The sequence below is a fragment of the Lissotriton vulgaris genome, chromosome 2_1 (genome assembly GCF_964263255.1).
Source record: "Lissotriton vulgaris chromosome 2_1, aLisVul1.2, whole genome shotgun sequence".
In the NCBI taxonomy this organism is placed as follows: Eukaryota; Metazoa; Chordata; class Amphibia; order Caudata; family Salamandridae; genus Lissotriton; species Lissotriton vulgaris.
Genome location: NC_141687.1, coordinates 1,227,013,837 through 1,227,036,377, shown reverse-complemented (window position 1 = coordinate 1,227,036,377; position 22,541 = coordinate 1,227,013,837). Strand labels below are relative to the sequence as shown.

General features: G+C 43.9%; 1 protein-coding gene across 2 annotated transcripts in view; it reads right to left on the bottom strand.

The window, feature by feature from the left end:
- The window catches only part of GLB1L2 (galactosidase beta 1 like 2), a 1,156,973-nt gene that overhangs the window by 548,570 nt on the left and 585,862 nt on the right, over positions 1-22,541 (bottom strand). For both annotated transcript variants that reach the window (XM_086956948.1, XM_086956947.1), the window contains exon 9: positions 14,766-14,850. In XM_086956948.1, coding sequence (XP_086813074.1) covers positions 14,766-14,850 — 85 coding nt within the window. The remainder of the gene's footprint in view (positions 1-14,765; positions 14,851-22,541) is intronic.

Sequence of the window (22,541 nt, the reverse complement as noted above, 5' to 3'; positions counted from 1 at the left end):
CAGATACATCGTTACCGAAGGTTAGTAACTTGTTCATCTGATAGACACATCTAGCTGCAGATTCATTAACTCAGAATAGATCCCAAAGCCATACCCCATTGGAGGAGGGTCTGCGACCGAAACCCACCAAGTTTCAAGAGAACTATCTGTCAATAACATTGACTAATCATGGGTAGGAACAGCAGTGCCAGCGCCGCTGACACCCGACCTATGAAGCCCTGTAAGGGAGCATGAACATGGGGAGGCAAAGGCACCACAATCTGTCAGAGGACGGTACAAAACGTCACTCATCCAGACAGGGACGAAAGGAGACATAGAACCAGAAAGGACGGTGCAGAAAAAAGTAAGTTTAGAAACTTCTTAAAAAAGACGGTGAACCGAGCACCGAATCATATGGATTTGCCAGAGACAGGGTCCCAGAAAAAGTGCAAGATAGTATGCCATCTATAGAGCATACCCAGTAAACATACACCGCAGATGATGCCAAAAAGTGAAGTGTGAGGGGACAGATGTCACCATTCATAGATATACAGAGGCATGACTACCAGGAAATACAGGTATGTGAAAGATAGGATACACACAAGGAGACAGAGTGTACACTGAGAACCACTCCACAGCTAAGCAAAAGCCCAAGGAATGGGATTACCAACAGCAAGCATGCAGCGGCAAAGAGAGGCGGGCGCATCACCAGGTAGTCAACCAGCCAAACGTACCCAGAGGTACAAACGGCGAAGGGAAACTGGCAAAGTCGGGGGGGACAGAGTGCTCTTTTCCATATGAGAGAGAGAGAGAGAGAGAATCCAGGGCTAAAATCCCCCATACTGGGGCAAGGAAAACGTAGCATGCATACACTCTCACTGAGTGTATAAATCATGATATATATGACGTATATATAACAAATGAAGGGAAAATGAAAAACAAGGGGGAACTCGAAGAGCACACCCTAGATAAAGGGAAAGTCGCACAATAGGTACCAACGGCACTGGTGTGAAGCATAGCAGGACTCAACAGTGTCAAAAAACACCTAACAGCGGCAACATCCCCCTTGATGGGGACAGAACCATGGCCCCCGCGAGACAGGTGGGGAGACCGACCACTACACTCACGAGGAAGGAGTGAGAAATACACAGACAGAGGTCTGTCAGAAAAAGGTCAGACACAGTCCCATACAGACACTGTATAATTACAAGTATCCTGAAGAAGAATACTTGCACCGCAACATACACAAAAGAAAGCAACAGTGCCCTTAGTCATGATTGGTAACTCACAACCAGTGAAATACCTGGAGCGGAACACAGAACCTTAGAATAAGAGTGACAGCCCTGAACCACTAGGTCACAGTGAATCAGAAAAAGATCTGCAGAGGCCAGGAGTGGAAGGACCTGAACCCCTGCGCGTAATAAGCAAACGGACAGAAGTCCCTGCCAGGGAAGTGCATAAGGAAATAGGGTACAAGGTAACACGCAGCAGAAACTCCATTGCCCATAGGCAAAAGCCCCACAGGGCCTGAGCCATGAGAGAAGACGTAAGCACTTCCCCCACACCAAGAAGTAAGAGAAGAACGCAGCCAAGACAGGGGCGGAAGGTACACCGCCGGCACCCTGCGACAGCGAACATATCCTGTGTGTACACACACAATGTGTCTCCACAGAGACAGGAAAGAGCTACGGACCAACCATACACTACAACACATAACCCTCAGGAGAGAACCACACCAACCCCGTGGGTCTCCCTAGAGGGAATTTCCCACAACAGCAGGAAGAGCGTTGACAAAAGAAAACTATCCTAAGAAGACTCCACAGGAGCCGTGAAAACTCCTGTGCCAGGAAGAGCAGCTATACGATAGCCAACAAGTACCCCACATAGGGTATGGCACATCCCTATAAAAACAAGGGACACCTCTTGAGTTGAGGTCTTAGACAGAGGACTAAAAAGAAATGCAGAAAAAGCTGGCCAGCTGTAACAAAAGGACAAGACAGCGAAAATCTGCACAGTTCGTCTCGATAATAACGTCTTGAACCCAGAGATAGAGCACCAGAAAAAGCAGTGACAATACTGCAACTAAAAGCCAAAGTCTACAACAAGGACTACATACCATGGAACTCATGGAAACCCAGACATGAGACGTTGAACCGCGGAGTCAGCATGTCTGTCGAACAGGGTGACCCCCAAAGGGCAAATCCCTAAGACTCTCCTGGACGTTGGCAGGGAGACAGCCATCGCGCTGCCAGGCAACTGACCGGGCCATAGATCGACCCAACGAATCAGTGGTGTCCATGGCCGACTGAATGGAAAATTGTGCCATTTCTCGGCCATCATAAATCAACCGTTCCAGGTCAGTCAGAGGACCCTCCGGAAGAGAGGGAAGGATGCACTCGACCGAGTCCCAAAAGGCAGATGTAGCTTGTGCAAACCTATGACTGAATCTTTAAGAATTTTGTATGTATTCTAGCTTTCTCTTCTTTTTCCCTGTAGCTTGCACTATTTAAATATTCAATATTTTACTTATCCATGATATTTCATGTGGATTTTTTCACTGGTGGAGGAGTAGTTATTGCAGCTGTGTGTATTTTTTGTCCAGATATTTGTACATTTCTGTTGGTGGAAAATTGTGGTGCGCTAGTTTCTGTAGGGCTGTTTTTCTTGTTGAGTGGTTAGTAATTTTGTTTGCTTCTGATAATGATGCTTGTATTTTCATTGAATATGACTCTCATTTTGTCGATTCAATGCTCGGAACCAACATGAGTATTCTGGTTTGTAATTTATGTTGGGTGCCAAATAGAAGTGTGAATCATCTATTGATGTACAGAGCGGTGCATGGCTTTTGTATCTCAGGTAACCTGTTACTGATCTATGTTTGGCTTATTTGGTGTGCTCTACATTCTTGGCTTTATTTATTGTATGGTTTGGGGATTTTTTCCCCTGTTCTGGTTTTTATTTGCTGTTTGGAGTATTATAAGTACTTTTTTTCACAATGTTCTCCGTCCTAAATGTATGTTATTGTTAAAAAAGGATTAGTTACTAACCTGTAATCCTAGTTCTCTTCCAGGGGTATATTCATCAAAGTCATAAGCGCTGACTAATCCCCGCCCATGTGCGGGAACCCTGAGCATACAGAAATATACATACATAAAAAGTTCCAAGCATTACCACGACATACATATATACATTTTTTTATTTAAATCTTTTTTTTATTGTTTTAGGAACCACACAAACAATCATACATCTTTGTATAGCATTATACCTTACATCATATCAACAATGTCTGTGCTTCCACATTTTCGCATGTTGAGTTACGTTCCCTCCAAATTCCGACACAGTTTAGGTTATTTCTCAATAATCATGCTATTGTATCCCTATCTATAATAGTAGGAGCTCATTGACAATAATATTATGTCTACCTCTTAACAGTGGAAGCCAAAAATGAACAATAGGCCAATCCAATCAAACTTCCTCCCCCCTCTCTCTGTTACCGGTGTGTCCAAGTTCCAATCGCAGGTTCTAATATGTACATCAGGATCTTCAAATCTTGTTACGGGATATGTTAGGGACTATACCTGCCCATCGCCATGCGTCCCACTGTACCATTCACACTCACCCCCGTACTTGGTCCCCACTACCCTCCCTACTCCCGGCCTATCAAGGGGAATCCTCTGGAGCCTCCTCAGCAGGGCCCACCTCTGGGTCAGTTTCTGGCATCTGGAGTGCTATCACTAACGCTTCCCAAGCTCTGGCTGCTTCCAGCGCCTTCTCATTATTAGTGCGTATAACTTGCTGCAATCTAACTGTACTCTCACTTTAAGCCCATTTGAGTAACTCAGATTACCACTTCCCTATCGCGGGCCCCCATTGCGACTTCCATTTGGCCGTGACCTCTCTCTTAGCCTGCTGTAGACCAAGGTCCAGAAACGTACTCGTAATTTTTTTCTTAGAAGTGTGTGGAAACCAATGTAGTATGCAGGTATCCATATCAGTTTCTATACGGCGCTCTGTAACGCCGCAAAGCATTTCGACTACTTCCTCCCAATATGTTCCCAATTGTCCACAAGTCCACAGCATATGAGGCCACTCTGCCCCCTCCAGGCCGCATCGCGGACACCGGGCAATTTCCATCCGGAAATATCAATTGATTCTTGCTGGGGTTAAATAAGCCCTATGCAATATAAAGAAATGTATTAACTGGAACCTGGCATGACATACATATATACATGTATATAATAACCATAAATATGCAGCCTAACATATTTCCAAATGGGCAACATGCCAAAATTACATAGGTTTCTCTTGCATAAAAAGTCGTATTACACATAAATACTGTAATAGAAAACATACACTGAAATAGTGTCACACAAGAAAACCTTTATTTTCATAAAGAAAAGCAGGTAATAAAAGGCATTTGGCCTAAAGACTGCATAGGTAAATAAACATCACAGAACAGTAAACAACTGGCACCTTGCCTTTAAGGCTTCTAAAAGCTTGGACACCATGCCTTTAAGACCTCCAGGAGCCCCTCTACTCCCATCATGCACCACAGATGACAGTTAGGTCAGTTCTTTTTTTAGTGTGTACTAACTTGTACCAACCTGATTAACAGATGCAATCACTACCAAATATACTAAAAATGCTCGTCCGGGGAAGAGGGGGGGTTGCTTATGACTTTGATGAGTATACCCCTGGAAGAGAACTAGGACTACAGGTATGTAACTAATCCTTCTCTTCCAGGGGATACTTATCAATAGTCATAAGCACTGAATAGAGTAGCAAGCCCATACCCACTACCTCGGGATGAGCAAATAGTATAGAAAAATACATGACCGAGCATCTTAACATTACATTAAGCAAACAAATTCCTCAGAGAGGCTTGCCTAACTTGGGCATCCACCTGAAAATCAGAGTCCAAGCAGTAATGGCGAGTGAAAGTATGAACTGAGCACCAAGTAGCTGCTTTACAAATTTCTGACATAGGCACATTTCTTAGAAGGGCCGTAGTAGAAGCATTCCCCCTGGTGGAATGTGCTTTGGGTTTGCCCTGAAGAACCTTATTAGCAAGTTGGTAGGCCAAGGATATGCACGAAACAATCCATCTAGAGATGGACCTCTTAGATGCTGATGAACCTGTATTTATGACACCATAGTTAACAAACAACCGGTTCGTGTGTCTCAAGGACTTAGTTTTGTCAAGATAGAATTCCAAAACCCTCTTGAGGTCCAAAGAATGGAGAGACCTCTCTGGTGGAGTAGAGGGATTAGGAAAAAAGGTAGGGAGAGTGATCGCCTGATTGATGTGGAAATCTGAGACCACCTTTGGCAGGAAGCTCGGATGGGTATAAAGCTCTCTACAACACAAAGCCTTGATCTCACTAACCCTGCGGGCAGATCTGATGGCAACTAAAAAGGCAGTTTTCCATTATAAATGCTGCAGAGAGGCCTTGTGAATGGGCTCAAAGGGAGCACCCATAAGCTTTGTAAGGACTATGTTGAGCTCACAAGGAGGAGATGGGGATCTCACTGGGGGGTAAACCTTTTTAGCCCTTCAAGGAAATCTTTCACCACTGGCATTTTGAAAAAAGAGGTTTGAGATGCAGATTTCCTGTATGCAGTGATAGCAGCTAGGTGCACCTTAATTGAAGAGAACTGCAAGCCAGACTTGGTCAAATGTGGTAAGTATGGAAACAGTACCTGCTCTTGACCCTTGACCGGATCATGAGCATTGTCCCTGAACTACAGGTAAAACCGCTTCCACTTGCAAGCATAGGATTTTTTAGGGGAGGGTCTCTTGGCTTCTTTCAGGATTGACATACAATCCGCAGGTAAGTCTAGGTGTCCGTACTGAATGACCTCAGGAGCTATCCTGTCAAACTGAAGGAGGAGAGATTGGGATGAAACACTCTCCCTTTGTTCTTGGACAAAAGATCCGGACGTCAAGGCAACCTGTGGTCTGGGACCTCAGACAATTGTAGAAGATCCGGGTACCACCACTGGCGCGGCCACTCCGGAGCTATCAGGATTATTCTGGTGTTGGGCCTGTAAAACTTGTTGATTACTGCAGAGATCAGAGGAAGCGGTGGAAAGGCATACAGTAATGTCTGGGACCAGTTTATCAAAGGGGCATTCCCTCGTGAAACTGGTTGGGGAAACCTGGATGCAAAGACGGGGCATTTGGTGTTGGCGGTCTCTACGAAGAGGTCGATGTCTGGCACTCCCCATTGCCGAAAGATGTCTTGAGTGACTTCGGCATTTAGCACCCAGTCATGTGCTTCTACGAAGTCCCCGCTGAGTGAATCTGCTCGAGTGTTCTTGGAACCCGGAAGATGAATGGCCACGATGTTGAGACCTCTTGCGAGAAGCCATTTCCAAATGGTCTGTGCCTCCAGAGATAGAGTTCTCGATCTGGTGCCCCCCTGCTTGTTCAGATAATACATTGTTGTGGTGTTGCCCGTCTGAACTAAGAGAGAGCTGGACTGGAGAGAAGGATACAGAGAGTTGAGAGCCAGGTGAACGGCTCGTAACTCGAGGAGTTGATGTGATATCCTCGTTCCGTCTCCGACCAGAGACCAAGCACTTGAAGAGACCCCATGTGTGCTCCCCAACCTTGTAGGGAGACGTCTGTGACTACAGCCTGAGTGGGAATGCCCTAATGAAATGGAACTCCTTTCAGCAGGTATGACCTTTTCATCCACCATCTGATGGAGTCCTTGGCAAACTGAGGCAGAGTCACACGGTCCTCCTAGCGACCTGAAACTTGCATCCACTGGTCTTCCAGAGACTGCTGCAGAGGACGCATGTTCAATCTCGCATTGGGAACGATGAACACGCAGGAGGCCATGGAGCCCAACAGTGACAAGACCTGTCTGACTGTGGGATGACTTGCACTGAGGAGATTGCGCCCTTTGTTTCTGATCAATGACAATCTCTCCTCCGAAGAATACACACTTGCCTTCACGGTATCCAGAGAGGCGCCCAGATAATGGATTCTCTGGGTTGGATTGAGAACCGACTTTTTTAAGTTGACCTGAAGCCCCAACGTGTGCAACAGCTGAAGGCAGTAGTTGAGATGATTCTGAAGTAGCGATGGGGTGGCACTCTTCAGGAGCGGATCGTCCAGATAGGGGTAAATGAAGATCTTGCGCTTTCGTAGAAAAAGCTGCCACCACCGCCACACACTTGGAGAACATTCGGGGAGCTGACTTGAAGAACTCGAAATTGAAAATGTTGACGCCCCACTTGGAAACAGAGAAATTTGCGATGCCTTCTGGACACCAGAATATGGAAGTAGGCATCTTGCAAGTCTATAGCACACATCCAGTCTCCCTGATGTAGAAGTGGAAAGATCTGGTGTAGGGCCAACATCTGAAATTTCTCCTTGCGGATGAACCTTTTCAAGAGCCTTAGGTTGAGAATCGGTCTGTATTCTTTTGCCGGCCCTTTTTTTTCGACCAGGAAGTAACGGGAATAAGTTCCTTGGCTGGTGTTTTTTTGTAGTAGACCGTCCACCTCTTGCTGCAACAGTAGGAGATGATGATTGGATTTGCTTTGAGGAGGAATTGATGGAGGTGGGGCTTTGAACCTCAGCAAGTATCCATTTTGAACAATACTCAGCACCCATTTGTCGTTTGTTATGGATCTCCACTCTTCCAGACAAAAGGTGATACTTCCTCCTACCGTAGCTCATTGCTTGGATGGCTGCTTGGCTGCTGACGACTGCTGCCTATTGTTTCCTCTGCCTCTGCCAGGTTGTCGCTGCTGGAACTGAGTCCTCTGCTGTTGTTGATTCCGAGACGACCACTGAGGGGTTTGAACCCTCTGTTGGGAGGAGCGCTTGTCATAGGGGCGGAAGCGTTTCCTGAATTCCTTCAGTTTCTCGAGACCAAAAGCCTTTACGGTATCCAACTTCGTCTTCATCTTCATCTTGGCAATCTCATCATCGGCATGAGCACCGAATAATGAGGAACCATTAAACAGAAGGTTGACAATCCTCCGTTGAGCATCCGGCTTCAGGTCTGTGAGGCGTAGCCAAGCCGAACGACTGGAACAGATACCCTGGGAATAACCGTGGGCGCCCAAATCAGATGCATCTGCAGTCGCACTAATCACCTGGTTAGCTACCAAGCCACCTTCAAGCAGTATCTCCTGAAAGTCCAGCTGATCTTTCAGGAGTTTATCTATGAACCTGGCAAGGGAGTCCCAGAGAGATCTATCGTACCTCCCTAGCAGAGCTGAGGCGCTGGCTACTTTCATCACCGAGGCTGAGGTATTACACATCCTCTTCCCCAGAGAGTCCATATTCTTGCTGTCTTTTTCGGGAGGACATGAAGAAGAAGTTGCAGCAGAGTGTGCTTTTCTGGCCGCTGCCACAATAACTGAGTCTGGTGGGGGGTCTGAGCGCAGAAAAAGAGGGTCTTGAGCTGGAGCCTTGTATTTTTTGGCAATGCGAGATGGCACAGAACCTACTGTGGCTGGGGTTAGGAAAGTCTGAGTGGCAGGTTCCATGAGGCCTGAGACCAGTGGTAGCAGAGGTCTCGAAGATGTTGGATCATGTAGGGTCTCAAAAATATTAGATGTGGAGACCGTAGGAGCCGACGTAGTGATGCCGAACTTCTTGGCCCCCCCCTGCAGAGGACATCATTGAAAGTCCCGATGTCATCAATAGGGGAAACTCTGGAAGGTGGTGTTGTTGGCAGAGCTGACAGAGTAGGAGAGTAATGTCTGATAGAAGATCTGGTGGATGTCGACCACGTTGGAGATCTTCGCCTCCTCCTCTTGGGAGAGGAAGTGTGATGTGAACAAGATCGCTCCTGTGATTTTGTATGGTGGGAGACAGGAGATCTAGATCTTCTCAGGGTTCTTTTTGGCGAAACCCTCGATGAAGCAGTCGGAGGCAGACTTCTGGTAACTCTTGATGGCGAGTAGGTGCGAGAATAATCCGAATCCCAAATACCATTATCAGCACCTCCTTTACAGAATGTCCAGTCCCTTCTAGCCATCTAGGCGACAGATTAAAAAGTTGTGATTTCTTGGGTGGCACCGGAGAGCCCTCCGGTGAAATCTGGACAATGTTAAGACCCAGGGACGATGAAGCTCTCCTCGACGTCGACCGTCGTGACCTCGACATCGACCTCTCTCCCTCTGCAACCTCCTCAGACACTGCCACAGGATATTTGTCCCTCGAATTCGACCGATGCCTGGACGACACCGCTGGCGCCGCCTTCGGCGTCGACTTCCTCGGCAGTGAGATGTTGGAGGATTCTCGTCTCAGCGATCTTGGCGTAGCCCTCGACGTCAAACGCCCTCGTCGTCAAACTGGAGATTTCGACGTCGAACGTCTTGAGCGCTTCATCGATGCCGGTTTTCCCCACGGCGAGCACATCAACTGTGAAGGAGATCTCGACATCGCAGTTCGTAAGCTCGCTGCAGGGTCTTCGTCGGCGTACCCATTGATGCTGACCTCCTAGCAGGTGGCGGAGTATTCTTCGCCATCGACGGATGTTTCGACATCGACGGGTGTTTATCAGATCTCTCGGACCAATATACTTCGAGCCTGAAGTATGTCTCAACGTCGACTTACTTTTGTGCGACGGAGAATGTCGTTGTCTTGATGGCGATCTGTCCCTCGACGCTGAAGAGTGTCTCGGATGCTTCTTCGACGGCGATCTCGATGCCGACGGCGAGCAATCAGGAATCTGTCTCTTCCTGGAATCTGCAGAGGTAGATCTTCACCATTTTCGTTGTTCCTGAAGAGAAGAAGGGCCTTCGCTATTCCCAGGGACACTCTTACACTGACTTTTACCTCTCTCCAGCATGGCATGAAATCTAATCCTCTCTCTGTCTCTAAAAGTCAGTTTAGAAAACGGCTGACAGTAATTACAAGTGTCAGGTTTATGAGAGGAAGGCAAAAAAACAATGCACACAGAGTGTGGATCAGATTTAGCCATCTTTTTTCCGCAAAGATGGGCATTTGTGGAATAATGCTGGCATTCTGACAGAAAAAGAATGATAAAAATGTCAGAAAAGATAAATAAATATCAATCAGCAATCAAAAATGTCGAGTAAAGAGAGAAAAAAAACATTTCTGACTAGAAATAATCAAAAACTGTCAAGCTCCAGGATCCTCACAGAAGGAGCCGGAAAAAAGACCTGACCTAACTGTCACCTGTGGTGCATGATGAGAGCAGAGGGGCTCCTGGAGGTCTTAAAGGCACGGTGTCCAAGCTCTTGGAAGCCTTAAAGGCAAGGTGCCTGTTTTTTAAGTACTGTGGTGTTTATTCACCTATGCAGCCTTTAGGCCAAATGCCTTCTATTACCTGCTTTTATTTATGAAAATAACGGTTTTCGTGTATGACACTATTTCAGTGTATGTTTTCTATTACAGTATTTATGTGTAATACGATTTTTTATGCACACCTCAAGACAGCTTCTGACAACGTGAAGACAGCCATCGTGCTCCCACGCAGAATCGCTAGACGCACATCCTTACTAGGGGTAAGTGAACTGATCGTTGGATACACATTAACATTATACCTTTTCTCACTGTCCCTTTACCCAGTGGTGCACACTTGTCCTAAATAGGACTCTAATTATTTTGTTCCCTATACAGAACCCGGCTGGGTTGCCTAGTAAGTACTTTTAATTCACCAATACACGGTTTGCACAAATTTCACCGGCCTTCTAGCGGTTTCTAAAATCAGGTACAATTTAACAGCAAACAGACATACTCTAAATATAATACTCCACCCTTATAGTAGTTCCTAAACACATATCCTTATTTTCCCAGATGTCCCGTATCGGAGGTCCTGAAGAGACCCTATAACCATGCTAGGGTCGAAACGCTGTCGACAACTAATAAAAGCAAAGCTTTGAATACAGCATTCTATGATTATATAGATGTTATGTAATTTGATGAAAGAACGTGGTCGCTTTTATTAACAACAAATTATTGAAACCTTGCACATTTTTTCACTTATGTTATTCTAATACTTTGGTTCATATTTTCACTTGGGACACTTTTCCACAAATGTATATAATTTTTGCTTTATGCATAGAACTATTTGCTGCAATTCAATTTTTTCAATACAACTTATTGAACAACTAGAATGGTGTATTGGTAGTTCTTTCTTTTTGACATCTCCCTCAAATCCTGTCCTTATATACGTAATTTACGGCCTTTTTAAATCATTATCCAGTATCTATTCCACAGGAGCCATTGTTCTACTTAAAATAATTAATTACCCTGGTTCCGTTGTGAGTAGGGTTTCCTTGTTTTCTTTTTTGACAAATGATCAGGACTGGGACTTTAAAAGATAATGCTGTGGTTGCAGCCTGCAAAAAGCCTGCAAACCTTCAAGACACCTCATGAAGTTCAATCACCATAAATTGATGAAGTTCTGGCTGTCTCTTTAATAAATGTGTCCAACTCATTCTACTGAAGCTTTGAAGGTGCTGCTCCCTTTCATTTCTCCATAAATCGGTGCAGTTGGATTTTCGGCAATGGTAGGAATTTAAACCAAATTTCGAAACAAACCCCAACTGTCGAACTCTTTGCGCCTGAAAATGACTGGTATTGACGTAGGCATCAATGCCATCATCAACAGATATCGGAGACAAGGACACCCTTGGCACATTTCTCATTGTGAGAAATAGATCAGATGTTTGTGAAATTATATTGACATTTAATAGCAAAAAAAGCATGAAAACATAATTAAATTAAAAAATTGCCCCTGCCTCATCTCCACTAAAGCGAGGTGGGGTGCAAACGTTTGTCAGTCTGTAAATTGGGTCTTGGTTTTAAAATGTTTGGGACGCATTGGTCTAGGAGATTGGCACAGAGTTTGATATACAACAAGATATTTCAAGTGGTGTGTGAGGAAACGAGGTGTATTATATGGTGTGGTTGTGCAACCTTACAGTGTAATACACCACCAACCCCTTTGGGTCCAGTAGGTTTCGTTTGTAAAACCCTCAGGTCAACCCTGGGTAGCTGTGGCACTGAGCAGCAAGGCTTACACAGAGGAATAAGTGTTAAGCATTTAAACAGCACCAAAACAACTGAAGAAGAAATCCACACAACACTCAAAAAATCTGAAACCAATTTATAAAAATAGACTGTATTTTTATAAGAATTTGGACACCAGAATAAAAAAGAACCAGCAGATGGTTACATAGGTATCGATTTTACAAGCAATAATAAATCAAAGCAATTTAAATCAACCACAAACAAGCCTTGACAAAGTCAACTAAATGGACACTTAGAAACATTTTCAATAAAAAACTTAAGTGTCAATGCGGTTGGGTAGAGGTACTTGGGGCGACCAACTCTAGCAGGGATTTAGTCAGGGGGACCAGCAAGATCCACAAGAACAGTTACCTTTGCAGGGGAGCAGGTCAATCAGCAGTTCCAGACTCTTTATCCGTGTTGTGTAGGATTCCAGTGGAGTGGTCCTGATGCAAGGGATGAAGGATGCTGAAGATACTACAATGATTGTGTGTATGTAATGCAGTCAATGGAGGTCTTCCTGCAGGATTCTTTGGTCCACGAAGATGGTGAGTGGGTCCTAGTTGCAGGGTCGATATCCCACAAAGTCCACTCTGGTCTGCCTGAAGTCCATTTGCCGCTGGACTATCAGCTACCCGTTGTCGCAGTCCCAGGTCAATCCTTCCTAGGTTAATAACTTCCCTTCTGAGGGTCCCAGCAACTCTACAACAGCACTCCAGGGCTGAGGAAACGTAGTTGCAACTCTGTGTGTCAGATCTTGGTCCTTTGTGCTGCACAGTGGAAGTGGTAGCGACTTAAAGATTTTGGGTACCAACTTGCCTCAGCAGGCTTCTTCAGCTGTTGTGTTCCTTTGCTGTGAACATGAGGTCAGTCAGCTGGCCCTTGGAGTTCTCTTGGTTTGACTGGATTCTTGGAGGCAACTTCTCCTCAAGCACGACACAGCAGGCACCTAGCCAGCAGGTGCAGTCCTCATTGGTGCAGTCTCTCATTGATGGTCCCTCATGCAGCAGGGCAATTCTTCTTTGGTCCTTCTTACGAGTCAGTAAAGATCTGAGGTCTAGGGGCCAGGGTTGCACCCTTTATGCTTGGAAAGTGTCCTCAGGGCAGGATGCGGTTTGTAGCCAATGGACTACCAGGTTCCCTCCCATCTGGTGACCACTTCCTGGGGCGTGAGGCATCTGGCTACACCAGGATGCACCATTCTGCCCACTCCCAAAATGGGGAGACCTCCCAAGCCCACCCCCAGGGTGCGGCTACCTCAGGGCTACAAGCCCCTTGGGGAACTGGTTTGGCAGTTGGTTTCCACTCTCTGCTCCTATGCCAGCCTGTCTACTTCAACAGTTGGGCAGCCATTCCCCCTGGTGCTACACATCTGCCCTTCAAAGGCGTTTTTTTTACCTCTGAAGCCTGCCTTTCAGTTAACACCCAAGTGGTTCCCTGGAGGAGGGAGGTGACACCCCTGACACGCGATCCCTCATTTTCCTCCTTCCTGAGAGTCGTCAGCACGTCTCTCCAGGAGGGCAGAAGTGTCCATGTGTGCCCGATAAGGCACAGAAGTTTTAAGAGAAACAAAGTGGCAGCTTTGCTAATGCTACACACTGCAGATAGTTACCATTCCATTTAGCAAGCTTTATTCGACGATTGTCATAAAAGCATATTATACATATAAAACATCAGGAATTGAATAAATGTTATAAAATATTATAAAATTATAAATTACAAATTCATGAAAGTGAATGACAATGTATAGAGACAAAAACAGAAGTCACATGCATAAAATTATCACCCCCAGAGGGTAAATTACACTGTCGTCAGTTTAGTTCTAATTGTCCAGGCCCAGCCTAGGAATTTGGCCAGAGCTGTACACACAGCCAGATTTGTGCTAGAGCAAATTATTCTAACTGCTACCAAACCACTCCTGGTACCCAAGAGTCTACACATGGGACGTAGCCATATTTGCAGAGGAACTGCATACGCAGGACATTCGAACAGCAGATGTCTAATGCTTTCCAAGGGTGCTGAACATGCAGGGCAAGCTACCTGCAGATAGTTACATTAATTTTGACTTTGAGATACAAATAAGGCTTAATGTAACAAGTTGTTTGATACCTTGGAGTGCCCACTTTGGTTGCACCGTTCAGGAGTTAGCACAACTAAAGGGCCAGCGTGTAACCCTGTAGTTGCCAATTAGACAACCAATCTTTCCACAGTAAAACTGTTGTTTCGCGTTTTACTGCCAGGGCATGTAAAGTACAAGGCCTACCTGCGTCATATGTTGGTCCCTGCCTTTGGGACTCAGTAGGTCTGCCAAAAGAGTGACATACGCACATGTACCGGCAGAGTGGTAACTTTGCCATTGCTTTCAGTGGCAAAGTCGGGCTAGAAGTGCAGGACTGCTTTACCAATCTGCAGTGGCAGATTGGGGGACTTGTTTTCCTTGGGGGACCTGCAGGGTACACCATTAATGCTGCAAGCCCTAGGGTACCCCTTTAACTTACATGTCCTAGGTAGCATGGTACCACTTACTAGGGGCTTGCAGGTAGGTTAGGCATTTCCAATCAGGTCTAGCAAATTCGACATACTCTTTTAAGGTCAGGGCACCTGCACTGTGGTCTGGATAGAAGGCCTCAGTCCACTCTCAGAGTTGAACACTGGCAGCATCAATAGAAACACTTGGGGGTGACTACACAAAAGAGACATTTCCTTTCAGGCATTGAGATGCATAGCCAACAAGGTGACACAAGACATGACAAGGATATAATGGAGGTATACTCACGGTCAGCATCAAACACATGATGATCACTTCCCCAGTAGTCAAACCAGCCTGTCCAGTACTCCATCACCATCTTTGGCAAAGTTCCCTGGGTGAAAACATGCAAATGAGGGAGCTGAATGTTTGAACTTAAGAGAGCAGTGTAAACAGTGCTAACAGTGTTAGTATAAAGAAAATAGCTGCCGCACATTTATTACGGAAGAGTTATCATTAGGCTTCGCAATCAGCGGGGAAGAGTAACTAGTTCAGCTATCCTTGAAAGAGAACAGTGACTATAGCATCGGAAAATCAGAGGAAAGAGTGGCCAGCTCAGAGTGTACATATACACAGAAGACAGGGGAGAGAGGAGTTAAAAATTACTAATATATCCTCCCTGAGAAATAGATCTCAAACACACACACATGAAGAATAGTAAGCTATGATCACGTTTAAGTTGCTTTTAAGTTGTCTTACTCTGAGGAATAATATTTATTATTTTGAAAAAATAGCCCCCACCTACAATGTGTGGCATTCTTCATCATCAGACTCTCCAACCCAAAATTGTGTTTGTCAGATGGGCACGACCACACTAGTGGGAGCACACTGCATGTTAATTTATCTTTTGTGGGATCTGAGATTGCAAGTGTTTTGGGGGTTATAATTCCCTTGGAAAACAAAATCAATAATTTATTGTTTTAAAAAAAAATAACTTTTACCAGGCAAGGTTAAAATCATACATATATATGGCTGGAGAATTCATCATATCGAGTTGACATGTTTCAGCCTTCACTACTGCCCACAGGGTTACATGGCCTTCTTACGTAATGTAGGATGCCTTCTGATTTCCATGTAGCTGTTAATACATTTTTAGTTTAGCCAGCCCATGCAACACATGCAGTGATGATGACAATACAAACATAATAATATGCCCGATACTTGCTTTGTATTTGGATACATTTTTCATCTCCAATTGCGGGGGATACTGGCCTCATAAAAATTGAGAGAACCTCTCCCTGTCGTCACAGTTATATGTGATTTCAAAGAAAAACTATTTGAATGAATACAATTACTGAGAAACCATTTCATTAAAACGGTTTAATGGAAATTATAAGAATGAATGGCATTTACCTTTTCATAGAAACCAATTCATAGAATGTCTTTTTTTGGTCAAAATTGATATTTTGGTGTTCATTTTTTTAATTGCAAATACAATGGTTCCAGGTTTTAATGTTAGAAACAGTCAGAGATATTTATTTCAGTAATTTAAATCATGGGACATTATTTCATATTTATATCAAATACATTGTCAAACAATTACTTCGGATGTTTTTAATTTGCTGTCCTATCACCACCCGTTAACATTATCCATTGCAGAACCCTCACAGCCCCTAAACACCATCAATACCTATTCCCTAAAATCAATCAACACACCTCAACTACACTAATCCTTGAAGCCTAAAAGCCCTTTATACCCGAAAAATCCACCATTCCTAAACCATAAAATCACTAACTACCCCTAACTCCACCCATTCCTGAACTCTAAAAATCCCTTCTTACAGCAAAACCCCACCCATCTCATACCCCTTAAAACACCTCAGCACTCCTAAACTCCACCCATACCTTAACCCTGAAAAACCCTCACTGACCTTAAACACCAGCAATCCATGACCCGTAAGAACTCCTCATCACTCTAAAATACTCATCCCTGAACCCTAAAAACCACTTTCTACATCTAAACTCTACCAATCTCTAAATCCTTAAAAACCCTCACCACACTAAACTCTACCCCCTTCTGTACTCTAAAAACTCTTCACCACTCCAAACACTACCCATAATTGAACCTTAAAAAATCTCCCCAGCCCTAAACTCTGCCAATCCATGAACCCTAAAAACCTTCAACACTCTTACTCCCCACCCATCCCAAAATCTTAAAAGCACCTCAAACACCTAAACACTACTGATTCATGAACCCTAAAAACCCCTCACTTCTCGACAATCCACTCATCTACGACAGCTAAAAACCCTTTCATTGCACACACTCCAATTATTCCTGATCGCTAAAAACTCCTCATCACCCTAAACATTACACATTCCTGAACCCAAAACCCCATACTAGACCTAAACCCCACCCAAGTTTAATGTAATTTTGGATGTTACCTTAAAATGATATTTCCTTTAAAATAATTTCTTTAATTCTATTTGTATTTCCTTAAAATTAGTTTTCCATGATTTTGCTTCCTCCAATGTGGTTTCTCAGTTTTCGTTTTCCTTTAACTCACACACATCACATATAACACATTAGTCAAGGAACTAATGTCTCTGAGTCGAGTCTCTTTAAAAAATCAAATAAATCAGTTTTGTTTTATACAAGACAACTTTAACTCTCCAACACACAGCCCATTCTCAAATCCCAGCAAAAATAAATAACATACAAAGAGCTCACACTAGTGTGGTCGAACCAATCACAACAAACATTATGTCGGGATGTAGAGCTCGATGACGAATAGTTCCAACCTGCAGGGTAGGGAAGGATGAGTGGTATGAACATGGTGGGAACAGTTGCACTAAAAACAATAAGTGCCAGCCAGTCCACCAGTGAGGGCCTGAAATGTCGGTCAGCATTATTTTTATTTGACAAACTACTATGGCAGTTGCGTATTTTTTCGCAGCACATGGGGGACATTATATATATTTTTTTCTGTCAGGCACATTTATTCTGTCTGTGCTTTGGTCGTGTACAGGAAAAAGCCTTCTGCTATCGTTTTGTAAAGTTCCAGCCTTAAAACTGTTCAGGTGATCCGTACGAAACACAGAGAAACATTGTCATGTGAAAAAGGTTAAAGCTTGCCATTTTAACCTCTGTTTGATCTGTGCCCTTGTACATAATTAATACATTTAAAGACATCTGTATAAAGATTTTACTACTCGCAAATCCTCTGAATCGCTATGCTAAATTATTTTACAGTTTCAGGAAAGTTCTCCTGAATCTCTAACTTGATTTAGAAATGGTTACCACTTTGCTATTTGGAAGGTGTGTGTTTTGGAAATCCTTTCCAAATAGCGAATATCATGGTTTAGGACTGTAATTACCGTTGCAAACCACTGATAAATCACAAAGTGCCAGCATCAGGGGCAGTCGGCCAGAGGACCACATCCAACTTTCACTGAAGTTTTTCAAAATGGAAAACTTTTTGTTTTAAAGCAACCCCCTTTTCTTTCCGAAATTAGGATGGCTTTAAAAAATCATTTTTTAAAAATCTTTTACTTGGATGGTGTTCTTCTGTTTCTTGTAGGCCACCATCCCTGTGAATGGAGTCAATCGGAGGGAGTGAAAATTACAACATGCCCTAATGAATATTAAAAAGGCAAGTCATTCTGCAACCCCCTTCGATGCCTTATTATATGAACTAACCTAATAGCACATAGGTTGGTTCACAAGTAAATTACTGGTTGCTCAATGATGGAAAAAGTAGGTTCGCAATTTGGAAATGTTTCTAACGACCAGTACTATGGCACCTCTGTCCCTAAATGTTCAGACTGCCACAATTTGTTTACCATACAAATAATGAATTGCCATTTTTCACTGCATTCTTGGGTATACCGTTCAGGATATAACTGATAAAACTAATGAATGATTCTATTAACAGTTTTTTGCAATAGACTTCCATGAAGTGTCTGTTGTTCATATTTATAGCATACCCCATGGAAAGCTGCTATTGTAAGCTTAACGCAAGAACTGCATGGATTAAATGAGCCCTTAAAATCCCTGAAATCAATAAGCAGGTGAAAATAAAAGGCACTTTAAGTGACAGAGTGTGGAAGGTCATACCCACTTAGGAACCCAACAAATCCACAATGATGTGCTATCTCTCAAATATATGTCACAGACTCTGATTGGTTTAAAGGGATGCTGAGGTAGAAGAATCTTTGGAACTATTTCAACTTTGGGACGGATGTAGCTCAGATATGTATCTCCCATCCATCTTATTATTAATAAATAATAATATTCGGGAACACCACATAAGTAAACACCAAAGCATGGAATTCGGTGACCGATTTAGGACTGGAGAAAAAAGGTGATGGTCTTCAACTGGTAGTTCTTTTCTTCCTCCAAAATTATGACACTTTTCTTAACTTTATTCAAGGCAGGGCTGCAAACGTAGGTTTGTTGTGTATAATCTGCGTAAAAGTAACCTGTATATTGCACCCTCACCAGTAAATGCACTTAGGGTGCATGCTCAACTTGCCTAGTGGTGAAAATATATTTTTTTTCTCAAAAGTGGAACACAAACTGGCCAATTTAGGCACTTGAGCTTCTCTGGTCCTCAGTTACCGTAATGTCATAGAGGCAAATGACACTCTCAGACAAGTAGCACAGGTTTTCGAAAGAAAGTCGCAAATTTAGATCTGAATTGATAAAAGACCAGCAAGTGCTGAAGCTGCACATTCTCCCCTCAAGGCCCTGATTACGAGTCAGGCAGAGAGAAACTTCATATTGAATTCCACTCCACCTCATCACGACTGGCCTAGTTTTTCCACCGGAATTTCCCGGGTGAAGGAGGAAACACTGAACTGAATTCTTTTCTCCAGCGCCACCTTGGTGTTTTTTCCTGGCTAGCGGGTTGAGCATTCTATAGTCCTATAGGCCAGAACTATTTTTTCTCCTCTCTCTCCAAACGTAGACAGCTCTTTCCTTCCACTACTTCAACTCCCACCCCATACAGAACCATAAATATTTGCCACTAGCTCCATCAGTAAATGTGTTACGCAACTTGATATAGAGAATCGCATGCATAATATCACAGTTTTTTCTGTGGTTTTAACTCGAAATAGATTATATTCCGCGCAGAATGGGACTCTCTACATGGAATTCAACCTAACTTGTAATCAAGGCAGAAGAGATGAAACCTGAAGTGAAGTGCCAACATTGGATTTCTGGCCTGATTGTTCTGTACTAGGACATAGAATTTAAAATAAAGTGGAAGAATTTAGCCATTGTAAATACCATCATAACAGCATTAAGATTCATCCAATATGCAGACGATACACCACGTTACCTGAAAGTCTACTTTGCTCCAGCTATCCAACCGCTCATCCAGACCTGGATATCTAGTGCCTACCTGAAAAGCAACCCATTCAAGGCAGAATTCCTGTTATTTGCCAATAACAATCAGCAATAAAAAGTACAAACCTGGCTTCATGATGGAAACCTTGACAGCTTTGAACCCCAACTATCACCGAATGTCAGGTCACTTGGGTACAAATCTCACCTTTAAAGAACAGAATGACAAAAAACAAAGTCGGCCTGGTACCAGCTCCCTCTTTTAAAGAAAGGGAGGGAGCTTGGCGAAGATATTAGCAACATGAGACATTACAGGGCCTAAAATAGCGTTTGGTGCATGAATACCCATGGGACTCATTGCAGATAGCCCAAACCTAGAGAAGAAGACAGTGGGGCTACTTATTGATTCTGAACACAAATCCTCATGGGCCACACGGCATCGAAAATGACAGCCACAGCATAGGCCACGGAGCTTTGGGGGTGACAAAGCCTGCACAGGACTACACTCCAGAGATTGAGGCCCAAAGCTAGATTTTGTAGGCAGGGTCCCCATTTGTTCCCTGTGGCTCACTGACTTAAAGACATTACATTGTGCCGACCATAGAGATTATAACAATTTCTCAGCCGCTCATAAAACATATACAGGCATAGATATTTTTTGGGAGTGGTGTGGCTCACTGGTTAGAGGCGGCAGACCCGGAAGCAGAGAACGGCCCGGGACCAGGGTTCAATTCCCGACGCGGCAGGGTCGTGGACCAGGGTCAGCGGACTCGATAATTCTCACCTTGGTGCCTACTCTAACCAGGGATCACTACAACGGCCCCCCACATTCGCCGGGGATGCCTGGTTTCACCTTGGAGATACCCAGTAGGGACCATCTCACAGGGATAGCCAGGACGGGTTCCCCAGCGGTCTACAGCGCCACGACGCCTCAGGGCAGCAGTGCGCTTTACAAGACACATACATTTACATTTACATTTACCCCAACTTTACAAGCACAAGTCTAGGATGTAAGCATAGTCCCCATGTCCCTGTCAGAACATGCACCGTTGTCTACTTTTCTCCAGATAGGAGGGATAAGGCAGATGTTAAGACCCTGGGGGCTAAGGGATAGCATAATTACATGGCCAGAAAATGTGACGGTGGTCAATACAGCTATCTCTTACTTTCTAATGGATAAAAACACCAGGTAGGTGCGACAGATATTCTGGGATGCAATGAAGACAATGATCAGTGGAGAGCTGACAGTTATATTGGCAATGAAAAAACGACTCTAACGTGAGAAAAGGGAGGAGTTGGAGCCAGTTGTGAAAGAACTAGGGGCCATCCATAACCATACTGAGGCATCCAAGGTTTGGTGTAAGTTGAGCTGGAGCATATTCAACTCAAGTGCCTGGACTTAGAGCAGTACATGCATTACTCCATCTACAACATAAATTATATGGAGGGAGGTTGGGAAACAAATGCTGTAAAATGCAAACACACACTTTGTGCTCCAAACAGAACAATAACAGAATATGCATCGTTTTAAATATAGGGGGGACAGAGATCACTGCAGATGAATAAATAGTGACACAATTTAAGGACTTTTACCAAACACGTTACTTATCCAAAGACATGAATTTTGATTTAATTTGAAGTTTTCATATAGCGGGAACATGGCGCTTGCGGGTATCAGAGCGCTTTACAGGGTGAAACATAGAACAAAAGTATGATGTATGCCCTTATTATGTCCTGCTATAGATAGGTACAGAGGTGTATGCGCAAAGATAAAATACAGAGGCATTTAAAACAAAGTAGGACAACATCCATTATGTGGGTCAGACTTGTTGATCATGTAAGTTTACTCATGAGTAGAAACTTTACTTCTTTCTTGAAAGAGGTAGTAGAGGGATTCAGTCTGGTTTCTGGGGGCAGTGCAATACAGATCCTTGGGGCGATTCCAGAGAAGGCCCGGTTGTATGTTTTCTTTTTGGCAAATCTTTGTGGTTTCAGAAGAACAGTGCTGGAACTTCTGAAGGATCTGTCACCACATGAGAGCTACAGTTTCTGGGACAGATATCTCAGGGTGTTGTGGTGAAGGGCTTTGTGAGTCATGCAAGTGATTTTTAGTTGAATTCCTAATTCGAATGATAGCAATTTGAAAGCTCTAAGTATGGGGGAAAGGTGGCAGTTTCTTTTAGTACCAATGATGAGCCTGGCAGCTGAATCTTAGGGGGGCCGTTTTAGATCTGGAAAGTCCGCAGAGAGTTGCACTCCCATAATCTAGTCTGGGGATTACTAGAGCTTCTACTGCCCATTTAAAGTCATTAGCCTTGACGCCTTTGGGCAAAGTTTGCGCTTTATAAGACTAATATTCATTCATTCATTCATTCATAAGCGGGAAGGAAGGGTTTTAATTTCCTCATAATGTTCATCTGTATATTTGCTCCTTTTGTGGCGGCACTGATATGTTTTTGCATGTTTAGATTCCTGTCAAGTGTTATTCCCAGCAATCTCGCTGAGCCGATACCTTGAGGCTGGCAGTTGAGCGCTGTAAGTTGTTTGAGCCATTCCTCTATGAATGAGGCCTATAGAAGCATATCTGCAGGGTGCCTATGTGGCTAAGTTAACACCATTACAGGCTGAGGACCTTGGGAAGCTGTGTACACTGAGTCTCTGACTCAGCTCAACAAGATCTCTTTTCACACCCACAGATGACAAGAGGGAAGATAGTTGAATGCACCAATGACTGGATT